This window comes from Oryza sativa, chromosome 3, assembly GCF_034140825.1.
Source record: "Oryza sativa Japonica Group chromosome 3, ASM3414082v1".
NCBI classification, from domain to species: domain Eukaryota; kingdom Viridiplantae; phylum Streptophyta; class Magnoliopsida; order Poales; family Poaceae; genus Oryza; species Oryza sativa.
In genome coordinates this window covers 28,988,216-29,011,609 of record NC_089037.1, presented here as the reverse complement: position 1 = coordinate 29,011,609, position 23,394 = coordinate 28,988,216, and the positions used below count along the sequence as shown (strand labels likewise).

At 42.1% G+C, this 23,394-nt stretch overlaps 2 protein-coding genes across 4 annotated transcripts; both read right to left on the bottom strand.

Annotated features, from left to right (window-relative positions):
- Positions 1–719: 719 nt before the first annotated feature.
- LOC4333825 (uncharacterized) lies at positions 720–9,113 on the bottom strand. Of its 2 annotated transcripts, none has more exons than XR_010739859.1 (19): positions 7,557–9,113; positions 6,685–6,789; positions 6,534–6,599; positions 6,295–6,459; positions 6,051–6,125; positions 5,813–5,967; positions 5,427–5,562; positions 5,273–5,342; positions 5,067–5,194; positions 4,902–4,958; positions 4,285–4,470; positions 3,673–3,765; positions 3,223–3,308; positions 3,062–3,128; positions 2,857–2,923; positions 2,644–2,780; positions 2,087–2,178; positions 1,881–1,942; positions 720–1,206 (listed from the first exon to the last, which is right to left on the bottom strand). XR_010739859.1 is itself a non-coding variant. In XM_015776913.3 (19 exons), exons 1-19 carry the CDS (start codon positions 8,982–8,984, stop codon positions 1,042–1,044), a joined length of 3,345 nt encoding a protein of 1,114 aa, XP_015632399.1. In that variant the 5' UTR covers positions 8,985–9,113; the 3' UTR covers positions 720–1,041. The 2 variants fall into 2 exon arrangements, 1 of the variants encoding a protein (XP_015632399.1); XM_015776913.3 differs by having other exon boundaries at positions 1,881–1,947.
- A 4,509-nt stretch (positions 9,114–13,622) lies between these two features.
- On the bottom strand, positions 13,623–21,248 carry LOC4333824 (protein ETHYLENE-INSENSITIVE 2-like). Of its 2 annotated transcripts, XM_015775950.3 has the most exons (7): positions 20,029–21,248; positions 19,686–19,772; positions 19,402–19,515; positions 19,104–19,316; positions 17,961–18,137; positions 15,088–17,871; positions 13,623–14,209 (listed from the first exon to the last, which is right to left on the bottom strand). In XM_015775950.3, exons 1-7 carry the CDS (start codon positions 20,278–20,280, stop codon positions 13,937–13,939), a joined length of 3,900 nt encoding a protein of 1,299 aa, XP_015631436.1. In that variant the 5' UTR covers positions 20,281–21,248; the 3' UTR covers positions 13,623–13,936. The 2 variants fall into 2 exon arrangements, with proteins under 2 accessions (XP_015631436.1, XP_015631437.1); XM_015775951.3 differs by lacking the exon at positions 19,104–19,316.
- Positions 21,249–23,394: the final 2,146 nt, after the last annotated feature.

Below are 23,394 nucleotides of genomic sequence, written 5' to 3'. Positions count from 1 at the left end.
TTAATATAACTCCAGGAGTTGAGTCTGGAGTGGAGTTGTGGAGCTGCCTAAACCCAGCTCCACAACTCTAGTACATTTTGTGAGAGAGCTCCACCCAACTCCACTCCCAGTTTTGGTGGAGCTGAAACTGTTTGGTTGAGCTCCAGCTCCAGGAGGGGTGGAGCTAGAGCTGGAGCTGTGCCAAACAGGCCCTACGTGCAGAAGGGGAATCGCGATTTCTCAGAAAACTGATGCTTTCATTTCGTCTTAGCAATTAATAGTCAGAAAGTTCTAACAATGCAACCCTAGAAATCAAGCACCCCAAGCTCAACTGGGACACAGCAGATATTATTTTCAGAAAGTAAATACTGGTTCCTTTTTGAGGTTTTCCCAGTGGCCCACAGAATCTAACCTCAACCTTCCCCTGACGACAATCGCCATGGAGCTGTCAAATCTGTTCGACTTCAACCTGCAGGAATAGATGCAATCAGCATCAAACCACAAGTACAGCGACAGTCTACAGCTTGTGCGGTATCAGGACATACCTCCCGCTCCAAGATTAGCACCAGGGTGATCAAGGACAGATGCCGCTTGAGCACTTGACAGTAGAAGTATGCAAATGCCATACATGTTCTCAAAAGTCAGTAAAGCAAACTCAAATCAGCAAGATGGTCATTCTACACAAGTCTCAGACAAGCAACCTAAATTCAATAGGTAAGGACATAAGGTGCGCAGAGAGGTTTGAAATAATATGATATCAAAACATCAACGATCAAAATTGTTAATTTACATTTTCTTCAACCCAACTAATTCCTAGTAAAATGAACATATTGCTTTACAACTTCACTTGCTGTGAAGCAGAGATTGCTCAGCCCCATACACATCCATGATGTTCTGTGACAGTATACACTTCTGATGCAAACCATGCCCTTCATACAAAAGCTCAGGGCATTTGTATGCTGCACAAACTCCAGGAACCCAAGCACAAAACCACATGAAAACCCAAAAAAGAAGGCAATATGTGAAGGCCACATGCTCAACATTGCTGAGGTTACTGTTCAGCTATGATGACAACACAGACTGTAGGGCAAGCTGTTGCTGCGGCTGCAAAGAAGACCATGTTGACGCCAGTACTGAAGGAGGCAATGTAGTCTGAAGCTGTCTTAGCAAATTAACCATCTTACTAAAAGTTTGTTCTGTTGCCAGATCCTTACCCGCACATAATATCTGCATCCATAAGGAAATAGATGTGGTGTTACAAACCAAACAATGTTCTAAAAGCCATGGTGGTTAATCGCCTAAGTCTCATACTCTCATTAAAGTATAACTACTTTCTTTCTCAAAACTCAGAGAAAACAAATCACCATTTTGGAATGTCTCCCAAATATCTTATTTCAGGGGCTTCTACCAACGATACTACACAGCAGTACATGAGACAAGCAAATGCTATCTTTTTAAATTATCTAAATTAAAGATAAAGACATTGCATTGTGAAAAATCAGTGGTGAAATATGTTCCTTTTTTTTTTGTGTGTGTGTGTGTGTGGGGGGGGGGGGGGGGCTACATTATAGACCAGATAAGCCATAAAATGTCTTGTTTATTCATATTCGTTTGAGATCTAAATTGGCAGTACCCTGGTGCTATGTACTCCTCTACTGAAAATTATTTAGCCCCTATAAAGCTATGTTAAGCTTGTAGCAACCCAGTTCAGGATCAAAAGGTAGTTAACCTAATGGCCTCAGTTGGTGATGAATTCCAACTGACCAGCCAAACACAATCAACTCAACCCCATTTCAACATAAACATTCCAATACTGCTCTGCAACTAGTTGTGTTGCAGTTCTTTCTATATAGTTAATCAGAACAAAAAAGGAAAAATTAAGGAAAAAAATAAATAGGTACCTCCGCAAAAATAGAGACAATCTTTGGAAGATACTGGTTGTTATGACCCAAAAGCTCCCTATCTGACCTGCAAAAATTGAAATGAGATCTTCAATGAAATGAAAAATAAACATTATAATAAGGAAGCAATGAACAAGATTGATGTTTCTACACCATATATAAGCCAAGCTGCGTAACTGTACAAAAATACTGAGATCATTACTTACTTCTCAAGCATCGTACAGAGTTGTTCATGAACTATCTTGGCCTCGATTAAGTCATTTTTTATTGGCAAACAACTTAACCAAGCAGGAACAACCTGTTAATATTTAAAAAATGATACACGGTTAGAACTTAGAAGCATTGCATGGTTAAGGAAATACTACACATAGTATAATAAATCTACGACGACTTGGCAGACCTAATGTAAGTCCAAAATGGACACTACTCTAGTAAAGAAGAGTTCTCATGTCATTTAACTGTATGTTTTAGTAGAAAATTAATTCAATAGTACTGAGCAGTCACTTAAGGCTTTCAACCCGTTCATTCAATGTTTTTGCATGTAGCATACTGTATGCGGCTGAGGCTCTTTAGGCTGTTACATGCTTTATGTTATTGACGTTGATGTCAAAATTTATCAAGGGCAACTGAAGAAACTTGGTATTCTTTGTCTCTGTAGACAAGAGTTTAATTAATCAGCAGGACAGGTAGCAACACCATGATTTCAAATGAGTAAGAATACACTTCAGAGTAAGTATATTAATTCATATGGCTTGTAAGACACCTGAGATGCATCAATGCCATCACGATGAAACTGACATATTTTCCCAAGAGCAGAAACAGCATTGTCATATGCCATCGCATTATCCAAGTCCAACGCATTGGGATGTTTGATTACATTGTATAGTCTGGACAGGGCCTCTGCAGATATGAATTAACAACATCAAAACATATTCAGCTATGAACTAGCCTAGCTCACCGTAAATGCAACACATACCACCAGTGTGAGGCCTAAATGCAGAGCCACCAAACTCAGCGCAAATGCCAATACCATAAACTGCAGCCTGAAAGCAGCATGAAACACATACTCTCATTGTTTTTTTCAAAAAAATAAAAGAACTTGATAAATGAAATATTGCATACTGTTGAAACATGAAACTTCATGCATCAAGTCATCAAGTAGAACATAAAATATTTCAAACCTGTCTAATATCTGGATTTTCACTTGTGCAGGCTTCTAATAAAGAAGGAAGATATGTATCATAATATCTGAGAACCACAGATCATACAAATTACGTTTCATCAAAAGTTAGAAGAATCATTTCATCCAATAAAAAGGTTAAAAGGGTCATTAAACTGTTACCTGACAGCTGCTTCGCGACAGTGCTCTGCAACATCATCAAAAATGCATATGGCAATCCTTCGTTCCTCTACTGTTTTGTCCTTGGCCTAATATTATTAACAAAAAAAATACTTATAATCGCAGAAGGTTCTTTTTTGTCCTTGACAGAGTATTTTTTTTGTAATAAGATGTTCTATGTTTATCACAGGCTACAAGATCTGAAAATGAACTGGAATAGTTTCTAGTAGCTTTATGTTTACTCTTTGGAACATTTAAGCAAAAGATTTCTATGGCAAGCCAAGAAAAATTCTGGGTAAAGGGAATATCTGAAAATGACCCCCAAAAGATATAGGGTCCAAGGTTTCACATTGCTAGAAAAATCACTTTTGGTGTAAAGTTCAGCATTCAGTATGTTGCCCTTCTATCACTAAGAAAACAGAAGTTCCAATCAAATCAGATGGATCCACTTACCAACATAGGTGTCAAATAGACGGAAAGTTCATCAAAGAATGGAAGGAAATAAGTCTTGAACGTCTTAACAAGAGTGCCCAAACAATCACCAATCTGTGAAAATCACAAAAGATAAATCTGTATAAGTTATTTCCAATAAAGCTTGGAAAGTAGAAGTCACAGCTGTGTCTACAGTTTAAGTTGGAAGTACAATAATCATGCTTGCTCCTTTTGGTGTCTAAGGTACTACCGCGTTCAACTTTACAAGGCAAGATTTAACTTAGCATGGTCTTCTAGATTGGACTTTGACCATAAATTTCATTTGAATATGTTCTTACTAACTAGAAAATCACGATCGTGTGAAAGCAAAATACATTTGAGTAGCTGCATCAATTTGGATCACTAAACCTAATTGTTGATCATAACTTGCAAAGTTTGAAAGTAGAAATAACTGCTCGCCTTATAAATTTGAATGGAATAGTTAATTAGCATGTGTAAATCTTTCAATTTCAGTAGTGCACAGAACTGCATACACTTGTCAATTCTTGTATCAGGAAAAAAATTATAAACAGGTACATCTAAATATACTATTTTTTTCCAGAAATATTAGCAGTCTAGTTTTCAATAGCTTACTTGATCGAAGATTTCATCCTCCTGTTCATTTTCTTCTCTGAGTAGATCCTCTTCTTCTGAATCAAAATCTTCAGCTTTTGCCCTGTCTGTTCGTTCTCTCCTTCTGAGAGCACTCGCAGTTATTACTTCTTTAATTCCATCTACTATAGATCTGACCTGGCCTTCCTCAAGAAGTGTTCCAGATAACTAAGTGAAGAAACAGAGTTCAGATTATTATGGTGTCCTGTATGGAGTAAACATGGATACAGCATGGAAATAAAAAGGAGCAAATAAAAATTATTTGTCACAGATTTCATCACTAAAGGTCAGATTTTCCAGAAAGAGGCAATCAACACGATGCTATAAATGTAAACATGTCAGTTTTGTTAGCAATACAGTACAAAGTAGTTAATACTAAATTCATTCAAACCCAGGTAGTACCTCAAACCACAATTTATTTGTGTTTTACCATTGGATGGAGCATAGTTTAAGCCATAAGTGTCGCACATTTCACAGAGGTTTTTAAGTACTAAAAATCATATAGGTTGCACAAACAAGAGTTGAAGCTATATGAAGCTTATCACCTAAATTAAGCTCAGTGTAATATCACAAAAACTTAGGGTACAGCAATACAAGACCTGTATTGATTCATTCAGCGATTCCAGCATGCTTGCACATATTTGTGTGTCAGGTTCCTGCATAAAGTTTCAAACTTTCAATAACATGCTTAAACAGAACAACAGTGATCAACAAAACAAGTACTAAGGAAAAGTAAGGAGTTTCAGTTAGCATGCTATGCTTACTTTATGTATAGCCTCTACAAGAGCTGGAACTATGTAATCAGACAGTTGCTTAAGATAAGATTCATCCCGACCTTGCGATTGGCTCTTCTCTATTGCCAACTTCGCTGAACGTAGAAGCTCAGGCATTGCTAGGGAGATAACACAATGTCACTTTGAGAAAAATGCTAAAAATAATGGAGAATACACTGAAAAGGGTAGTTGCAGACCTGAAACGGCTGCCTTCCTAACTTCTTCATGAAAATAGAATTTGAGGAGAGGAACCAGAGTAGTTGCAACCTGTACAGATTCAAGGTTCAGCTGGAGCTCTTCACATAGGCGCGTGCGTGTACACATAGAGTTCACAAAAAATCGTAACATAACCTGATCAATCCATGGGAAAAACCCTTCCTTGAGCTCATCAGCATAACAACATAGCATATTACATGCCGTTGCTTTTTCCTCCAGCAGACTGGTTCGGATGCCAATTCTCTTGTCTCCTAGCGTAATAGTCTCAACACTGCATTTTATGCAGGCAGCCAGGTAAAACACAAAATTTTACAGATATCATAAGATCATAGAATCAGACAACAACAGGATATCAACATTCAAATTAAATGCTCTGTTATGGATCTGACAAATACATGCAAATTTGAAACAGGGCAACAAACTAATATCATGCCTACAATGATAACAATTCATCAATTTCAATATTCTATCATGGGAATGTGACAACATTATGGTAAGTTGCCAGCGTAACAAAAACGTACCCCTCATCATCAGATTCACCATTTTCATCTTCTGGCCCAGCAGATGTGACACTCACATCTGGTTTAAGCTGAGCAGACTGGAGCAGAGGAGGCATAACAACATTCATGTATGGTAAGAAGTCCTGACCAAGGCATTTACACAATCTCGCCCATGCCTAGAAAATGCAATTAGAATAAGCAAAACTGAAGCAAACTAGTGATGGCATAAAATGGCAATAGTATTTAAGCTACAACATACTTGCAGCATGTAACTTGTTATAGGGTCATCAGCCTCCATCTGAGATCCTTGCAATGTCATCAAAACTTCCATCACCTAGCAAGAGAAATATGTTAGCCAAAGAAACAACGAATTCAGCAAACAGCATTCAAATAAGCCCATCAGCAATACAATCAGAACAAGTCATAAATAACATTTATACAGTGTGCTTTGACATTTTCTTCAAACGTATTACAATGTATCAGAGCAACTAGCAAATTATTACCTGCTTAGCATCATCCTTAAATTTTTGCTTTCCAACAGCCATACCAACTAAGCTAATGCATTCCATCGATTTGGCCCGCAACATTCTATTTGATTTGTCAGTTGCATTCATGAGTATAGACTTGAGATATGGCATGACTGCATCATAATATTTTTGGAAGTGTTCCTGAAACAATAAGATTGCAAAACTTTGAGCAAGAATGCTGGCCCGAAAACCTTCAAAAATATTTCCTCTTGTACCTGAGAAGAATCTGCAGCTGATGCTAAAGCAGTTAAAGCACCTTCTTGCACCATTTGGTTTCCAGTCTATCAGAAAACAAACAAAATTTCCGAAAAGGTTCATGTTTATGCTGCACAAAATGAAGGCTCCATGATCAAATGCAAGGATTACCTGAAGCAATGACAGTAGTTTCCCAACTATCCCATCCAAGTATGGTGTCAAAATATCAGGCCTGCAGTTTTCGCTGAAGTTTAGAATCGCAGAAGCTGCGTGTGCCTGAACTCATTCGGAATATAAAACAATGATTAGAGCATGTCTAGCTGATAACTTGATGGGTATTAATGACAAGTCAATTGTAAGTATATGTCAAAGAAAAAGCAAGTGGCACAAACTAATGGCCACTAACTAAAAAAACGTGTAACCAGTTGTGATCTCAGATGAGGACACACTACAAACAATTTAGGCATTAATAGCAGTCTCATCAAACCTCTCTAAATCATTGCATCATGAAACTTGATCACGACAATAACCTGTGCACATAGGCTAGCATAATCACTCACATTGTATGGTACTTCAAACATCAAACAACTAGGGTGAGGTTGAGGGTTGTAGATTGTTGGGTATTGATATTCAAGAATTGTGTTTTACAAGGTTGCATACTTGCATAACTGGAGAGTTGAAATTAGACCAACACGATAGTTGAGGGGTTAAATAGACCCATTCCTTACTGATACATATGTAATATAATTGAGAAAATTTCCATGTACTATTCTATTAAAAGTACGACAGCTTTGAGCATTAGACCTTAATCAGTCTACGAACTTCTCTTTAAATATAATTTTTAGTTTCCAGCAATTTCTACTCATTCCTTAGAATGCATATATGTCAAGATAATATCTTTTTAACTTCCAAGTTCCTCTGAGCCTGATACTTGTGGGTTACAGGGCCACCAATGCTTTATAGTTTACACTATAAAATACGATAACGAATATTGAAAGAAGTGCAGCAGATGACTTAAGTGTAAATCCTCAATAATAACTTGCCTGTACGCGCGGGTTCTGGAAATCATCCATGGATGAAGCCAATGCAGGCAGGACAACATGGTGCAGTTTATTTTGCAACTCAGGCCCCAGGTCCGTCGAAAGCTGCCCAATTGCATTGATAGCTGCCCATCTCACCCGAGGATAAGGATCCCGGAAGGAATTCAGCACCATACCAACTACCTGCTCCAGATTCTTAATCATTACTCTAGCACAGCCCTCTGCAATCTGCGCTATCGTAACCAGTGCCGCATGTCGTCTCTTCCACTCTTCAGAAGCAAAAAATGATGGGAGCAACTCAGCTGCCACAGGTAAAATCGTATTCCCACCAACAGCAATCGCAAGCCGATCAAGACATTCCTGTGCGAAAACATAGCTCCCAGTCTCCCCAGCATCCTCTTCTTCCGACACCGCTGCATGCCACGCAGGTTCATCCTGGACATCGAGCAGCATTGTCATGAGCACCGCAAATAGCCGGCCCACATACCGTGGCAGCTTTCTCATCATCCCGGGCGCGCGCTCCCTTGCCTCAGCAAGGGTAACAACAAACTCGACAGCAAGGTGTCGCGTACCATCCTCTAATCCAGGGGCTTCAGCAATTTGCAACATAGAACCAACCACGTCAGGCAGCTGGCGGCGGAGAAACCGTGGTTCTGCACCTGCAAGCTCGATCATCATCTCAAGCGCCTCCTGTGCAGAGCCCTCGTTCCCACAGTTGAGCGATTCAGCGAGGGCGCGCATCATGGCTGGGAGGAGATCCTGAAACTGGTCACGGTCGGCGGCAGAGGGGAGAGACTGTATGAGGCTGATAGCGGCGTTGAGCCCCGCGACGCGGACATCTGCGGACGACGGGTGCGAGAGCGCGGAGAGGAGGAGGGCGTGGAGGTTGGGGAAGCCCGCGGCGAGATGGGAGGCCAGCCGGGCTAGGATGTTGAGCGCCGACTCCTGCAGCGCCGGAGGCGAGGATGGGGAGGCGATGGACTTGTAGAGGAAGGTGAGGAGGTCGGGCCACGCGTTGGACGGCAGCAGGAAGGACGCGAGCTCGGCGACGGCGTCGGAGAGCTTCTTCGAGATGGACTTGGAGAGCCCCGTCGCGGACGCCGCGGAGAGGAGGAGCGCGCGGAGCGAGGACTGCGTGGCGGGGGAGAGCCCCGGGTAGACGAACGCCTGCGACCCCGGGGAGATGAGGCGGCGCAGGAGCACGGCCGCCATGGGCGCGGAGGGGTGCGCCGGGGAGAGCAGCAGGTGCGCGAGGCGGAGCGCGAGCGCGTCCGGGTGGGACGCCCTGAGCGCGTGGAACATCCCCTCCGCCCTCGACCTCGCCTCGTTCGCCGGCGACGTCAGGTCCCCCAGCAGCGCCGTCAGCCCCGCCGGGTCCGCCCCCAGCACCGCCGCCGCCGCCGCCGCATCGCCCTCCGCCTGCGGATTCATGGCGACGCGCGGGCGCGGAGGAAGGGAGGAGTAGATTCACGGCTTCACGCGGCCGCGCGGGATTTTTTTGGGTTTTGGAGTGGGAGGCGGGGGAATTTTGGAGCGGGTTGAGGGGAAGAAGATTAGAGCGAGGGGAGGCGAGGCCCGGGGGGGGGGGGGGGTGTGAGGGTGGTGAGTACGATGGGCGATGGGGGAGTTGTGCTGGCCGTGGGAGGAGGGGGGGTTGTGCCGTGCTGGGAGGGCGGGGCCCATGGGCCAGGGAGATCGGTTATTTGATGGTCCATGACGGGTGGGCCCGGGATTGTGGTTTATGATAAAATCAGAGATTCAGAGCAGCTCACGTCACAGCTCACGCTGCTTAATTATGCCATCATCTCTTTGATTTATTAGTACTACTAGTAGCTCTTTTTTTTTTCCTTCTCGTAGCTTTTCACGCCCTCGCTGGTCCGCCTAATCGTGAGCGAAACTTAAATAAAAACTGCGGCGCACAAATTTATTGAATTGAATTTGTTATGCAACTCTTACATATAAAAGTATAATTAGATATTGAAAGTATGATTAAATTTAATGTTCATTTTTTTTCTTTTGTTTTTATGTAGTTATAATAGTGTCTACTTATGTCTCGCTACGATCTAATGATGGCTTAGATTTTTTTCGATTAATATGGTAATTTTCAAGCCTTCATAGCAAATACGTTGTTTCCTTTTCGAGTTGTCTTTATAATTATAATAAAATAATTAATAGATATATTGATATGAACAAGAGTGTATATATTTTAGTTAAGTACACTTGCGGGCTCTAAATTTGTACAGGTGTGTTATCTAGAACCCTAAATTCTCAAATTCTCAAAACACATGTTCGTGTCTTTGAATTTGTCTTAGTGCCATATAGATCTAAACGGGCATCAACCCGCTCTTAGGCTGTGTTCATTAGGATTAGTTGGGAACAAGTATTCTGTGCACGGAAAACGGAGCGGTCCATTAACACACGATTAATTAAGTATTAGCTATTTTTTCTTCAAAAATGGATCAATGTAGTTTTTCTAAGCAACTTTCGTATAAAAACTTTTTGTAAAAAATGTACTGTTTAGCAGTTTGAAAAGCGTACGCGCGGAACACGAGAAAGATGAGTTGGGAAAACTTGCTACCAAACATATCCTTAGTGTTGACATGACATGCCACGGTGGCGCCTACGTATTAGTAGGACCCACTAAAATAAAAATAAAATTTAAAAACATATTTTCTCATGTTAGATAGAGAGGAGAAAAGACAAAGAAAATAAAAAATCATTTTTAAAAATTTTAAGGTAGAGAGAAGAAAATATGTTTTTTTTCCTATATGAATGTTACGTGGGTCACACTAATACGTAGAAAATATTGTTGCATGCCATGTCAATGTACAAAGCAAATTGGAACATGTTTGGACCTATATGATGTCGAAGATCAATATAGAAACTTGAAAATGTTTAGGGGTCTCGATGATACACCCATACAAGCTTAGGACCGAATATACACTCCGCTCTTAAATATATAAAATAACTATAAAACATGTGTTTGTTTTTGGAAGTGGGATGATATTGATTCATATGCAGGACTCTTCTAAACATGGATGGACAGAAAAGGCACCCATAATGATGAACCGGCTGTTTTGGGGCAGACTTGTACGAGATATCAATGTTTCATGGGTAATTACTGTAGCTAAGATCGGGGAGGAGATCGTGCCGCACTGTAGCAGACTAGCAGCCAGTGCCCAGTGCAATAGTACCGACAGGCTATGAGGAGTAACAGGCAACAGCAGGGGCACACAACCAATGCCTACCAGCAAGCCGCATCATCGTCCTTGCCTCCCGGTGATGAACAATTCAGGCCGTCCTTTCAGGACGCCGTGCCTGATGTCCGCACAAACGTGGTGAATTCTTCTTGGATGTTTGGTTGGCGTCTTGCCACAACTGAAATTAGATAAACTGTGAAAAAAAAACATAAAAGTACGTTCTGTGTGGCACAACTAGCCTAAAAATCGAGTTGCAATGTCATAAGTGTGACAATAAAGCAAACATATAGCTAACACACTGTGATATGTTAAAACTGTAATGTAGCAATGTTTGGTGACGGACAAAACACTACCCAGGAACAGATCCAACGTGGGTGCTGGAGGACTCAAGTCCCTCTATCCCGCTGGATCACCATTAAGAAAGGGGGGTGGGAGGGGGAAGAAGAGGGAGAGAAGGAAGAGCAGGGGGATTGGAGGAGAAAGGAGATAAACCCTCCCTCTATACATTTTTTGGATCCGCCCTTGAAATCATCCCTATAGAGCATCATCGCCTAGATGTGATCAAGGGTGGTAGAGCAAACACTATAATTCTTCTTTTTAAAATGATATATATGGTTACCAAATATTAGGTGTCAACTAAGTATACACTCAGAGGATACAAGTTGTATCCTAGTCCTATTATATATTATAGATGGGGATACTGTTTTCTAATTAGTCATTGATTAAAGGGTTAATTGGATCCATGCCACTGCAAATGTGGCAAATAAAAAAATGCCACACATATTCGCTTTATCGGCTGGATGCCACTGCAAATTTTTAAAATTGAAACCATGGCACTCACGTCTCTTTTTCTGTCTCCTCTCAAACGTCGTCCCTGTTTCCGTCTCCCTCTTCGTTCTCCCTTCTTCCGCCCGGCGTCGAACACGGCGGCACAGCAAGGATGGCGGTGGCCTCCTTCGTTGATGACGACCTTGCGCCGCCTCCTTCATTGATGACGACGGCAGGGGCAACGACGCGCCGACCAGGCGGAGCACAGTGGTGCCGTGGTCTGGACGGCGGTGGAGGAGAAAGAGGGCGGCGCAGGGAGCAGGTGGTTGTGAAGGTTGAGGAGGTGCCCGCTGTGTCGCGGTGGGCTGTCGTCGTTGCCGCCGCTTCTAAAGCCTGGCTACCGGTGAGCGCCCGCGGGCTGAGGAGGTCGGAGAGGAAGACGGTGACGCCCGCGGGGAAGTGGAGGGAGCGCGTGGCGGATGACGGTGAGGATACGCGTCGGGGGGGAGGTCGTCGAGGGACACCTCCAGGAGCGCCGGGAGCGCGGTGATGGAGATGGACGGCGGGAGGGAGGAGAAGATGGACAGCGGGAGAGAGGCGAGATGGACGGGCACCGCCGCCACCGTCCTTGCTGTGCCGCCGCCGCCGACCTTGCCGTGCTCGACGCCGGGCAGAAGAAGGGAGAACGAAGAGGGAGACGGAAACGGGGACGGCGTTTGAGAGGAGACATAAAAAGGGACGGGAGTGGCATGGTTTCAATTTTAAAAATTTGAAGTGGCATCCAGCCGATAATGCGAATATGTGTGGCATTTTTTTGATTTGCCACATTTGCAGTGGCATGGATCTAATTAACCCTTGATTAAAAGTTTTTTTTTAAAAAAAACACAGTACAGATGCAAACACCCATATACGCGCAGCTCATCCTTGTGAAAGTGTACATACGCACCCTATCCCTATGAGCAATTTCGAAGATTGTACCGATATATTTTAAGATTCACAAAGTCGCCATAGACGGCTCACTACTGACGGGTATGTTATCTATCATTGAATGAATAATTAACCGTAAATATAAATACATGTGTCAAGGGTAGAACTAGAAGTTTAACCGGTTAAGCTACACTCAATTCACATAAAAAGTATATTTATTTGGTGCGACGGTCTATTTATTATATTATGTGAGAAAAAACCATATTAATTAAAGAAAAAAAATGTTCCATCACTATGGATCTAGGTTATAATGGTGAAGATTAATAAATATAGTCGCGTATAAAATATAAAACTGTAATTATGAAAGCATAAGCAATAGTTGTACACAAAATACAATTTGTATTTGTGGAAACATAATCAAAAGTAGCTTTTTTTTACAACCTTTACCGGGTAATTCAGAAAAGTTGCAACAACGGTTCACAATTCCGATGATCTTTGGTCCTATCCTTGCATCTTCTACCGGTCGGTGCGTGCGACGTGCAAAAATCGCCAGCGTACATGACCGTGTATCTTCGCCCCCAAGTTGGTGCATCCTTGAAAGCATCTTTAGCAAAGCCTGGGGGTATTGATTGTGGCACGTGCAATGATGCAAATGTGGGGGCCCTTGTCCAAGACACTATAGCTCAGCTGCACAGAAGCCTGAATTTTATGGACCCTGACCAATCCTGCCTGTCGAAAGCGAGATAGATCGTGTGTACTGTACAGTGAACCGTCCACTGTACTCTCTGCTGATCCTGAGCTTTTCCTAGCTGATCAGGATCCATCCAATTACAGTCAATAAATCGTAGTACATGGAAACTCAAGAATTCATCAAGTATATGTTCAGAAAGACTGCAACAATGCATTTCCCTGGAAAAGGTTATAGAGATGCAAACAACGAAAATATGACTCCTGGATGATACCAGTAAGGCAGTAACAACTACAGTAACAAGCAAGCACGATGAAAAATTAACATCAGACAAGTGGACATAAGCCGTGCACATGGGTATCCGCTGCATCGTGTGCCACTGTGTCTAGTCCAGAAGGACCAGAACTCAAGCTTAGCTGACCAACAGAAAATTCTCAGTAACAACCTAACAGCGAAAGCCGAAAGGAACAACGAGTCTAGTGGAGATTTCAGAAAGCCAAGCCAGCGGACTTCAGAATGTTCATCTGGAAAAAGAACTTTACAATGTTGCTGCTCCAGCAAATATCATCTACTGTTGAGATCTCGCTGATAAGATGAATAAACAAGGTATACCATTCACCCTTGGCCACTTCATAAACAACATGTGCAAAAATGACCAAAGATCAAGAAGCTCTCAGGCACTCTGGAGATCGTGTGCATCGAAAAAACCCAAGGTTTGAGGAGCACAAAAAAACAGAACTTTGTGGAGCAGCCCCAAGAACCCTATACAAACAAGAAACAAAAGAAAGCTCGCTGCCACGCTATTGTCCTGCAGATGTCTTGTTCGAGAGCCTACGCTTGTATCGCTTAAGGACAGAAGCTAGGTTCTCCTTCCCTTTGGGAAAAGCAACGTCTCCTGCTGCTGTGCCGCTTCGGCCCTTGCGGCTAGAAATGGCTTGTTCCACGTCTTTAATCATCTCCAAGATCATACCAGCAGTGGTGAAAGTACCAGAGATGGGCTTGGCAACTTTTTGAAGGCATACGCATCCTTTCATGGGTTTCTGAGGCTTGGAAAATGCAGGATCAAGTATTCCCTAGCAAGTAAATGAAAAAGAAAATTAGCAAACTTGAAGTCCAAACAGTGTGGCAGAAGTTTGGGCAGTTCTGCTGCATGCAAGTCGCATTAGAAGTCAATTTCTCAATGCAACCGAACCCACTCACAAGTTTTTATGCACTTCTGAAGGAAATCAGTAGTTGGGATTTCTGATTAAGGTTTATCTTATGGTTAAAAGCACAGAGTAGGACAAAATGCACTTACAAGTTGCAGGATTCATCTACAGGCGAAGAAAATGATAGTAGTCATACAAAACAAAGTTCTCTGCAAACAACTATATTTTAAATTTATATAAATGAATGCCATCTATTGCAGTGTTTCATACTTTCATACATCACGAAATATTCCCAGCCACCATAGCAAGTATATGGTTAGTTTGCAGTTGTTATGTGTGCTGACAGTGCTTATTTTTAAAGTTCCTATGGAAAATAGGATTGCTATATGGAGTATTTTCACAATCCATTGAAAAATCAGAGAGAGTGTCAAATTTGGTTATCAAGCTGTTGCCGTTCTCCCATATCCATCCACTTCTACTATTATTGGGAAATCAATCTCTCTCTCTTTTTTACTGAAATATATCTTTGTCAATTTGATTTAGGCAAAAACAGGTAATAAAAAACCGAAATATCTTAAAGCCATCATACGAATAAAGATTATCGTAATCCACAACAATACCAAAATAGCCTATATAGTACTAGTTTGTATGCTATATGTAGGAAGCATAATTCACAACAATGCCAAAATAGCCTATATAGTATGTATGCTACATGCAGGAAGCAACCATTGATGATCTGCATCCCTGGGTTACCCTCCATATTGCAGTTTGCCCAAAATAGACAGCAATAGAAAAAAAAATACCTGGAGACGATTAAGAACATATGTATACTTGCCCCAAAGTTCTGGCCTACTTTCGACAAGGCACAGGTTCAGAATCTGGCGGATGCACCAAACACCAAAACTGACAATCAGGGGGGCCTGCCAAACACAATCATCTCCACACTTGGGCAGTAGGCTCATGCAATTGGCATCCCTGTTATCATTCCTTTGCAGTGGCTGCAAGTCTTCATCAGAACTATGGAGCTGGAGATCAGCAGATAACTGATTTTCAGTGGTATGTTGTGAAACTCTCTCAGCTACAGCAACTTGATCAATTAATTTTTCATCACAGCCACCATTTTGCTCAAAGAGCCATCCTGATCCTTCCAGTTTCAAGAGCTTCATGATGCAAAATCTGAGTGATTGAAGAAGTTTCACCTCATATTCTTTGTTAGAGAAATCGTGTTTGGTGACACCACTTGATCTCTGGTCGGTGTTACCCTCGCCCTTATTCAACTCTGCTCTTGATACACCGAGTAATTGTTCAAACGGCTGCTGGGCCCAAATGGATTCAGTACTTGGGTTCACACTTGACTGCATAGATGATGTGTCTCTATGGAAATTAGGTTGTGAGTGCTTGCTAAGTGCAAATTGAGCTGTGGAACTGGATCCCAAGTTCACATATTGTGATCTTTCACATGCCAAATTACTGAAGTATGAACTGCTTCCAGCAGCACCTCCCAAATTTACTTCATTTGGCAAATAATTCCTACTTGCAGCAATTAGTGCAGATATGTCAGGTGAACTATGGTACTTCTTTGAGTAAGCAGATGAACCAACCCCTTCAATCTCATTAACAGAGGCAGGATTGTAAAAAGCTCTCTCCACTGTCATTGTATCTAAACAGCTCATTGTTGTGTTTTGCGAAGCGGTTCCCTGTGAACCAATTACATCTTGGTTACGAGCATACCTTGCAGAATCTGCGTAGTTAGAACCAGCAGATTCAGATGATCTAGGAAGTCGCCGTGGATCTAGTGAAATGCTGGAGTGCGTGCTGTGACTTGCATTCATACTTTTCAAAGAGGTTGCCAGGTGATAGCCATGAATGGTAGCAGGTTGATAGAACTGATTGTCAGGGTAAGATGGGACATTATAATTTGAATAAAACTGAGTATTTTGTTCAAACAAGGTGCTAGTTGGCCTTGGGATGTCAGCATTAGATAAACGCATGCTCTCAGACCAGTTTGATGATCCAATGCGACCCATCTGAAGCACAAAATTAAAGCCTGGACTAGAGACTTCCTTAGCACGTGAGTCCCATGATTTCTGTATGGTAGCTGATCCTCGTATTGCATCTCTCATCAAGGGGCTCCTAGAAGCTTCGATGGCTTGGTTATCACTTCTAACTGCTTTCGGGTATGGTCCTAGCAGAAAGTTGAACCTTCCTGCATTAGCTTCTTGCGTTAGCTTACCATGATAATCAAAGAGATGTCCCCAGAACTCATCAAGAATCGCTGCTAATTGCCTCCTTGCTGCACGACCCAAACCAGGCAGTCTTGAGAGGTTACTGCCACGATAACCAGCATCAGAGTCTCTCCCCTTGCTCAAAGTAAGAGATGTTGGGTCATCAGAAATTGGAGGTGCCTTGTTTCCAGAAGACTTGCTGACTTCCGCATTATAAGAAGCCTCAGTATCATAGTCCATGCTAGCTCCTGCTTCTTCTTGGACATGCTTTGAAGTTGTACTCTTCATTTTGATGTTCTCAGCAGTGTTATGTTCTACTACTGTGGCAGTACAAACCTTTGGCACTGGTTCCGTCTGGTCAATAACTACTGATTTTGGTTCCTTATGTTTGATAGACGATGAGACCTCCGGAATAATTGGCACAAAAGCAGTAAGCTGCTGAGTGCCATGACCAGACTCCACAGTGATGTCAGGAAAGTCATTATGCTCCAAAGCTGATGTTTGATAACTTTCTGATGAAATCCTGGGAATAGCATTAATAGTAGAAGTCGTATGATCTTCTTTCTGTTCAACCAGAGAAAGCTCCTCTCTATGATAAAAAGTATCTGGATCTTCTATCTGAGAGTGCTCAGATAGCTGCTGAGTTTCACGTTCATTACTTACTTCTATTTGATAAGTAGTATCTGGATCTTCTCTCTGAGAGTGCTCAGATAGCTCCTGAGTTTCAGGTTCATTACTTGCTTCTCTTTGATAAGTAGTATCTGGATCTTCTCTCTGAGAGTGCTCAGATAGCTCCTGAGTTTCAGGTTCATTACTTGCTGACTTCAGTGGAGTGACAGCCAGGAACAGCGTAAAAGTAATTGATGCACAAGAAATTAGAACTACAATGGCATGCGGAAGTACAACAGGGCTTCCAGTGTTCCCTTTCAAGTTGTTTGTCCAGGTACTATCACCAAACAGGATTTCCGCAGCAAAAATGATATTTGTGAACAGCAAAAGAAGAAATGCTAGGATGGCCAATATTTCAACGTACAAAGATATTTTATATCTGCTCATTATAACTCTTGATGAGGAAACACGGAAAACAGGAATAACAGATGAAGGAAGGAACATAGCTTGGATAACTGGGCAGATAATGAGTAACTGATATATCCCTTCAGAACCTGCAACCTTTGCATAGTACATAGTAGGAACCATGGCAACGGCCTTTAGTAGCAGATGATGAGCAGAATGAGGCAAGTTTACACCAAAGAAATTCTTCAAAATTGCGTGGCTGCCAATAATAGATGTCAATGAGATGACATGACTCGAAAAGATAAGGATCACTAAAAAAACAATTGGTGCCATCGGATTCATGAACATCTGCAGAAGGCATTCAGAGGAACTCATGAAGGAACTATGGTGCAGAATTCATACTCAAAACAAGCAGAATGCAAACTGGAGGCAAAAACCTGGTTCATTAAATCTACAGAATCTTGAAAAGTAACCAGAGTATTATTGGATTCAACTGCTGCTGAGCCCATCAGGACATAATTCACAAGGAAAACCCCAGTGAAAATAAACAATATTGAGAACAGGTGATCGTGGAACAGAGCACCAAGGGAAAGAGTTGTAGATTGTCTTTGGCCCTGCACAAATGATTTCTGAATTAACAAAAACATGGCATAGCAGATAGAACAAAAGGTAAAAAATAAAAAAGGAAAATGGTGTGGGTTTACGAAAACTGCATGGCACGGAGAGCACAAATGTCAAAGGTACAGTAGAACCGACTTACACGTTTTATGACAAGTTTAAGCTTCAGAAACAAAAAACTGTATTGGATCCCCTGACTTTCTATTAGTTGATTGTAGAAAAGGCATATAAATTTAAAATGCAGGTTTAGTGATCATCATTTGCTTAGAGAAAATTGCAAGAAATTTTTCATGAGCAAAAGAACAAATCAAGCATTTGGATCAATCTATGCATATTTTTCTTACTCTTTTCTTAATATGGAAAGAATGTACTACAAAGTTGCAGGATTATGCTTGCACATCTTAGCATAGGATGCATGATTCTGGTTTGCCAACCCACACACCAGTTTCTATTATCACACCACAAAGTTGCAGGATTATGCTTGCATGGCTTAGCATGAACCAGAATTAGCTTCCTTGCAGATTTCAAAACTAATACCAATCATGTATTAGAAAACACAACTTAGGAAAACCGGTTACTTTAAACTACAGCCTGGGGTCAAGTCAACCTGTGCAAACCAGAAATCAGCAGGCTCAGTTATGTGATTAGCTTCATGGCCAGCAAGATTGACATTGCCCGGTTTTGAACAGTCCATTCAAAACCTGGATTGAACAGCCCAACCTTAAACTATAATGCCAAGTGTGGGAAATTTTTTTAAAAAATGAGGGACAAAATAGGTTCTACCATTTTTCCAAAAATTGGCAAGTAATGAACTGTCCTCAGAATTCATGGACTGATCAGAATAGTTATACAAGTTAAAGAAGTATTTACTCATATATATAACTTATGGGTGGAGTACAAGTTCAACAAAAGCCACTATCTCAGCATTTACTTAAGCATCAGCATAAGGAAATGGAGCTTGCCTGTACAACTGATGAATGAACATAAAAATTGTGCGCTATTACATTTCCGCCAAGAAGCGCCATCAAGGAATAAGCACTTTCACCACTCAACTTGGGGAACATTGCATTCATATCAACTGGAATTTTTGGTTGACTGACTAATAAACCAAGCACAAAACAAAGAAGTGCAAAGCCTGCTACGCATGCATTCAATGTCCCAGCCATCCGTTTGCCCTAGAATAAAGTAAAGGCATAACGTCTTAGAGTTGCTCTTAGTGGTGCAGAACTGCAGATATTCTGAGATCAATCATAAGCTTACCAGATAAGACATAGTGTAAGGTAGCAAATTGACCACAACACTAGCAAAATATAAGCCTGCGATAGGATCATCATATTCAAAGACCAGGTTGAATCCGACTGATATGCCTGAAAGCTGAAATAACCAAGTATTAAAAGTTTGAAAGCTGGCAAAAACCTGAATTCTCTGGTAGTGAATGCTCCTATAGGTCAACTATGCATAACATTGGTAAATTAACTCTAGAACAAAGAATTAACAAAAAAAAAAAAGAGAGAGGAAAGCTTGTCTAAAGTGTATGAACATACCATGGTTAGTTCCGCGGTTAGCAAGGACAATCCTGCCTGAATACCAAGGATGACACATATTGATGGACTGTACTCCTCGCGGCAAATCTTCCGTTCATGTAATATTGTTACAAAAGTTAACAGCTCTCGAAGAAAATGATAGATGACGAATATGAAATATCAACCACCCCCCTAAAGAAAAAAAAAGGAGGAAAAATTGAAGAACTCCCCCACTATTTTTTATGTGGTTGATGCTATCTGAGTAACACTAAATACTTCCACTTAGGAAAAAAAGGTACAGCCATTCATTGAGCTAAACTGAAGAAATGTGAGTAGGTGACGACAGATGTCAGCAAAGTGGTACCTCCGCAAGATTTTTCCCAGTGACCATGCCGATACACATCGACAGATACTGGCACAGAATGGCCGACAAGTTGAAAAGCAACACCAGTATTACGAGATCATAGCCAAACCGAGACCCGGCATCTATCGTTTCCACCCACTTCCCAAGGTCAATATACCCCATCGAGATCAGGAGCACCGGTCCAAGGGTACGGGAAAGATGATGCCAACCATCTCCAGTAGCCAGAGATTCTATACCGTGCACACCTTCCATTTTTTGTGGCAGCAAATCTTATAACAACAAAAGATGGATACGAATCCACACCACTGGATCAAATGCCCGACATGCTTATCAAATTCAGTCCCTTGAACACTGTTAACTCAAGCAGTCTAATCAAACCCTCCGAAGCTGGTGAACATCTAGAACACCATGAAACACCTCCAAGAAGGATCAAATGCTTATCCACTCAGGTCTCTTCAAAGCTCTTGTGGTGATCGAAGAAGTCTAACCATCCAAACCTGGGGGACATCCATCCACAACACCATGAAATCCTCCCCAAGAAGCATCACATGCCTGAAATGACTACCAAATTCAGATCCCTAAAGCCCTCCTGTTGTGACCCAAGCAGCCCTAATCAAACCCTCCAAAGCTGGTGAACATCCACAACACCATGAAATCCTCCCCAAGAAGCATCACATGCCTGAAAAATGCTTTACCAAATCCAGGTCCCTTAAAACCCTCCTGTTATGACCCAAGAGGCCCTAATCAAACCCTCCAAAGCTAGTGAACATCCACAGCACCATGAAAACCCCCCAGGGAGACACCCCTGATCTAGGTTGCCCCTGCTCTAAGCTCCATCCATCACAGCCAGGGGCGGACCTAGCGTGGACCATAGATGTTCCATTCAACCCAATCCCAAATGCTTTGGAGAACAAAACTGGTATACCTAGACTACTCCAGCACGCAGGAGCACACCATTCGGACTAGATTGATTTCTCGCAACATACAGGAGAGGGATATACAAGAGATTCGTACGCAAAAAGGAAAAAAAAACAGAGGAATCCAAGCTGGGGGGGCTTTGCCGCGGCAAGAGGCGGAGATGAATCCGGTGGAGGTGGTGGCAGTCGCGCTCGTGCTCCGGTGGCGGAGAGCGCGTGGAGGTGAGAGCGGCTGCTAGGTGAAGTGGATTTTTTTAGTGGAACTGTGGAAAGAGAGGATGTGCGAGCGCGAGAAAAAAGGGCAAAGCTCGTGCTATGCCCGTGCCTTTTTTGTAGATTGTAAAGGCCTGTTTAGGTGGTGTTTGGAAAGGAGGGACACCTTAGTTCCCTAAACTTTTTTTCTCAAAAAATTCCCATCAAATTTTAGACACATATATAAGCATTAAATATAAATTAAAAAAAATTAATTATACAGTTTGTATGAAAATCGCGATACGAATATTTTGAGTTTAATTAATCCATGATTAATCATAAGTGCTACAGTAACATATATGTGCTAATGAAAGATTAATTAGACTTAATAAATTCATCTCGCGGTTTCCAACCAAGTTATGAAATTAGTTTTTTAATCGTGTCTGAGAACTCATTTTAACATCCAATCAAAAGTTTAATGTGACACTTAAAAATTTTCTTTTCACCAACTAAACACAGCATAAAATGAGCAAGCATAATATTCTCCAGAAGAAGACCGCGGCCGAATCAGATTACGGCGGAGTCGAGACGAGGGCATATACGCGATACTACGCCTGGTCCCGTGCCGAAGATGCTGCCGAATTAACCAAACACACGCCGTTGTCTCCTTTGTCTCTCGGGTTCCATCAAACCGCTCTATCTCGGGGAGTTCAGCTGCAAAAGCGTGCCCACCCACCCTTTCCTGTTTTCGTCGTCGTCGTGCGTAGGAGAGGCACCCTTAAACCCATGCAAAACCTCTAGGAGCTAAAGTAGCTTTGCACGTGTATGTTGAGCAACTTGACCACGTTCACCTGGGGTTGTGAGTTCGTCTAGCTCTCTGCTGTGCTGTGCTCCCACCAGGATGAGCTTGCAGACGAGACGACACGAGAAAATCAGTCGGCAGCAGCCCATGCTAGGTCGCAGGATTATGGTGCCTCCTCCTCGTGAGTTTGGCAGCATCCCACGCCCACGACACACACTCGTGTCTTTGTCATGAGCAAAGCCAGGGGCATCCCGGACAAATTGGGTCCCCGTGCGAAATATTAAAATGGATCCTAGTGGCCTAGTAACTGAGGAGAGGAGACGAAGCGACGTGGCGTTGGGACTTCGACGACACGGACGACTGTACGATGGAAATTGGAAAATGGATCATTCACCTTTTGCATTGTTTTGGGGGCTTAGTTTTACTAAAATTGAAGCATTTAATATTATTATATATTGGGTATACTTAATATTTTAGGGCCCTTGAAATTTGGGGGCCCTGTTCGGTCGCACAGCCCGCATGGGCCTAAGGACGCCCCTGAGCAAAGCCACCCGTCAACAATGAAGCACGATAACATCACTAGGAGGAGATCGTGGCAACGGTCAATATCGATGTTGATGGCTAGGTGCTAGGACACGGTGTTATAAGCAACAACACTAGTTGTTACCTATGGGTACTAACCAGATGATGTGTCATATGACGTACCTACACATAAGGTGGGTGAGAAACATGATCGCTTCACCATGTTAGGTGCCAATCAAAGCTCCATATATAGCAGCCTCATGGTCTCCTTTTCCATCACCAATGACAATTTATGGGAGGAGGAATTCGTGCCGGTCGGTATCAATTCTCCTTGTTTGCCTCTTTTCTGCATGAGAGTCAAATCCGGTGCACATCGTCATGCCTTAAGCATGAGACGGAGGACGGGGAGTTGAGGAGGCCATGGGTCCAGTGACGTTCATCGTCCTTGTCATCAATGTGCGCTTAGACTTTAGGCCTTTAGGTTTAATGCTGGTGGCATGTCCCATTACCACCATGTGCGCTCAGACTTTAGGCCTTTAGATTTAATGCTGGTGGCATGTCCCATTACCACCATGCCTATTCACATACTCCCTCCATACTCATAAAGGAAGTCGTTTAGGATATCGACACGGTCTCCAAAACACAACTTTGACTTCTTATTTATATAAAAATATTCATTGAAAAGTGATATATGTATACTTTTATGAAAGTATTTTTCAAGACAAATCTATTCATATAATTTTTACATTTTCAAACTAAACAACTTGAGAGTTATTCATGATTTATATTCCCAAGGTTTGACTTAAACATTGTCCTAAACGACTTCCTTTACGAGTACGGAGGGAGTATCAAATACTTTATCCGTTTCACAATGTAAGTCATTCTAGCATTTACCACATTCATATTGATGTTAATAATCTATATAGATATATA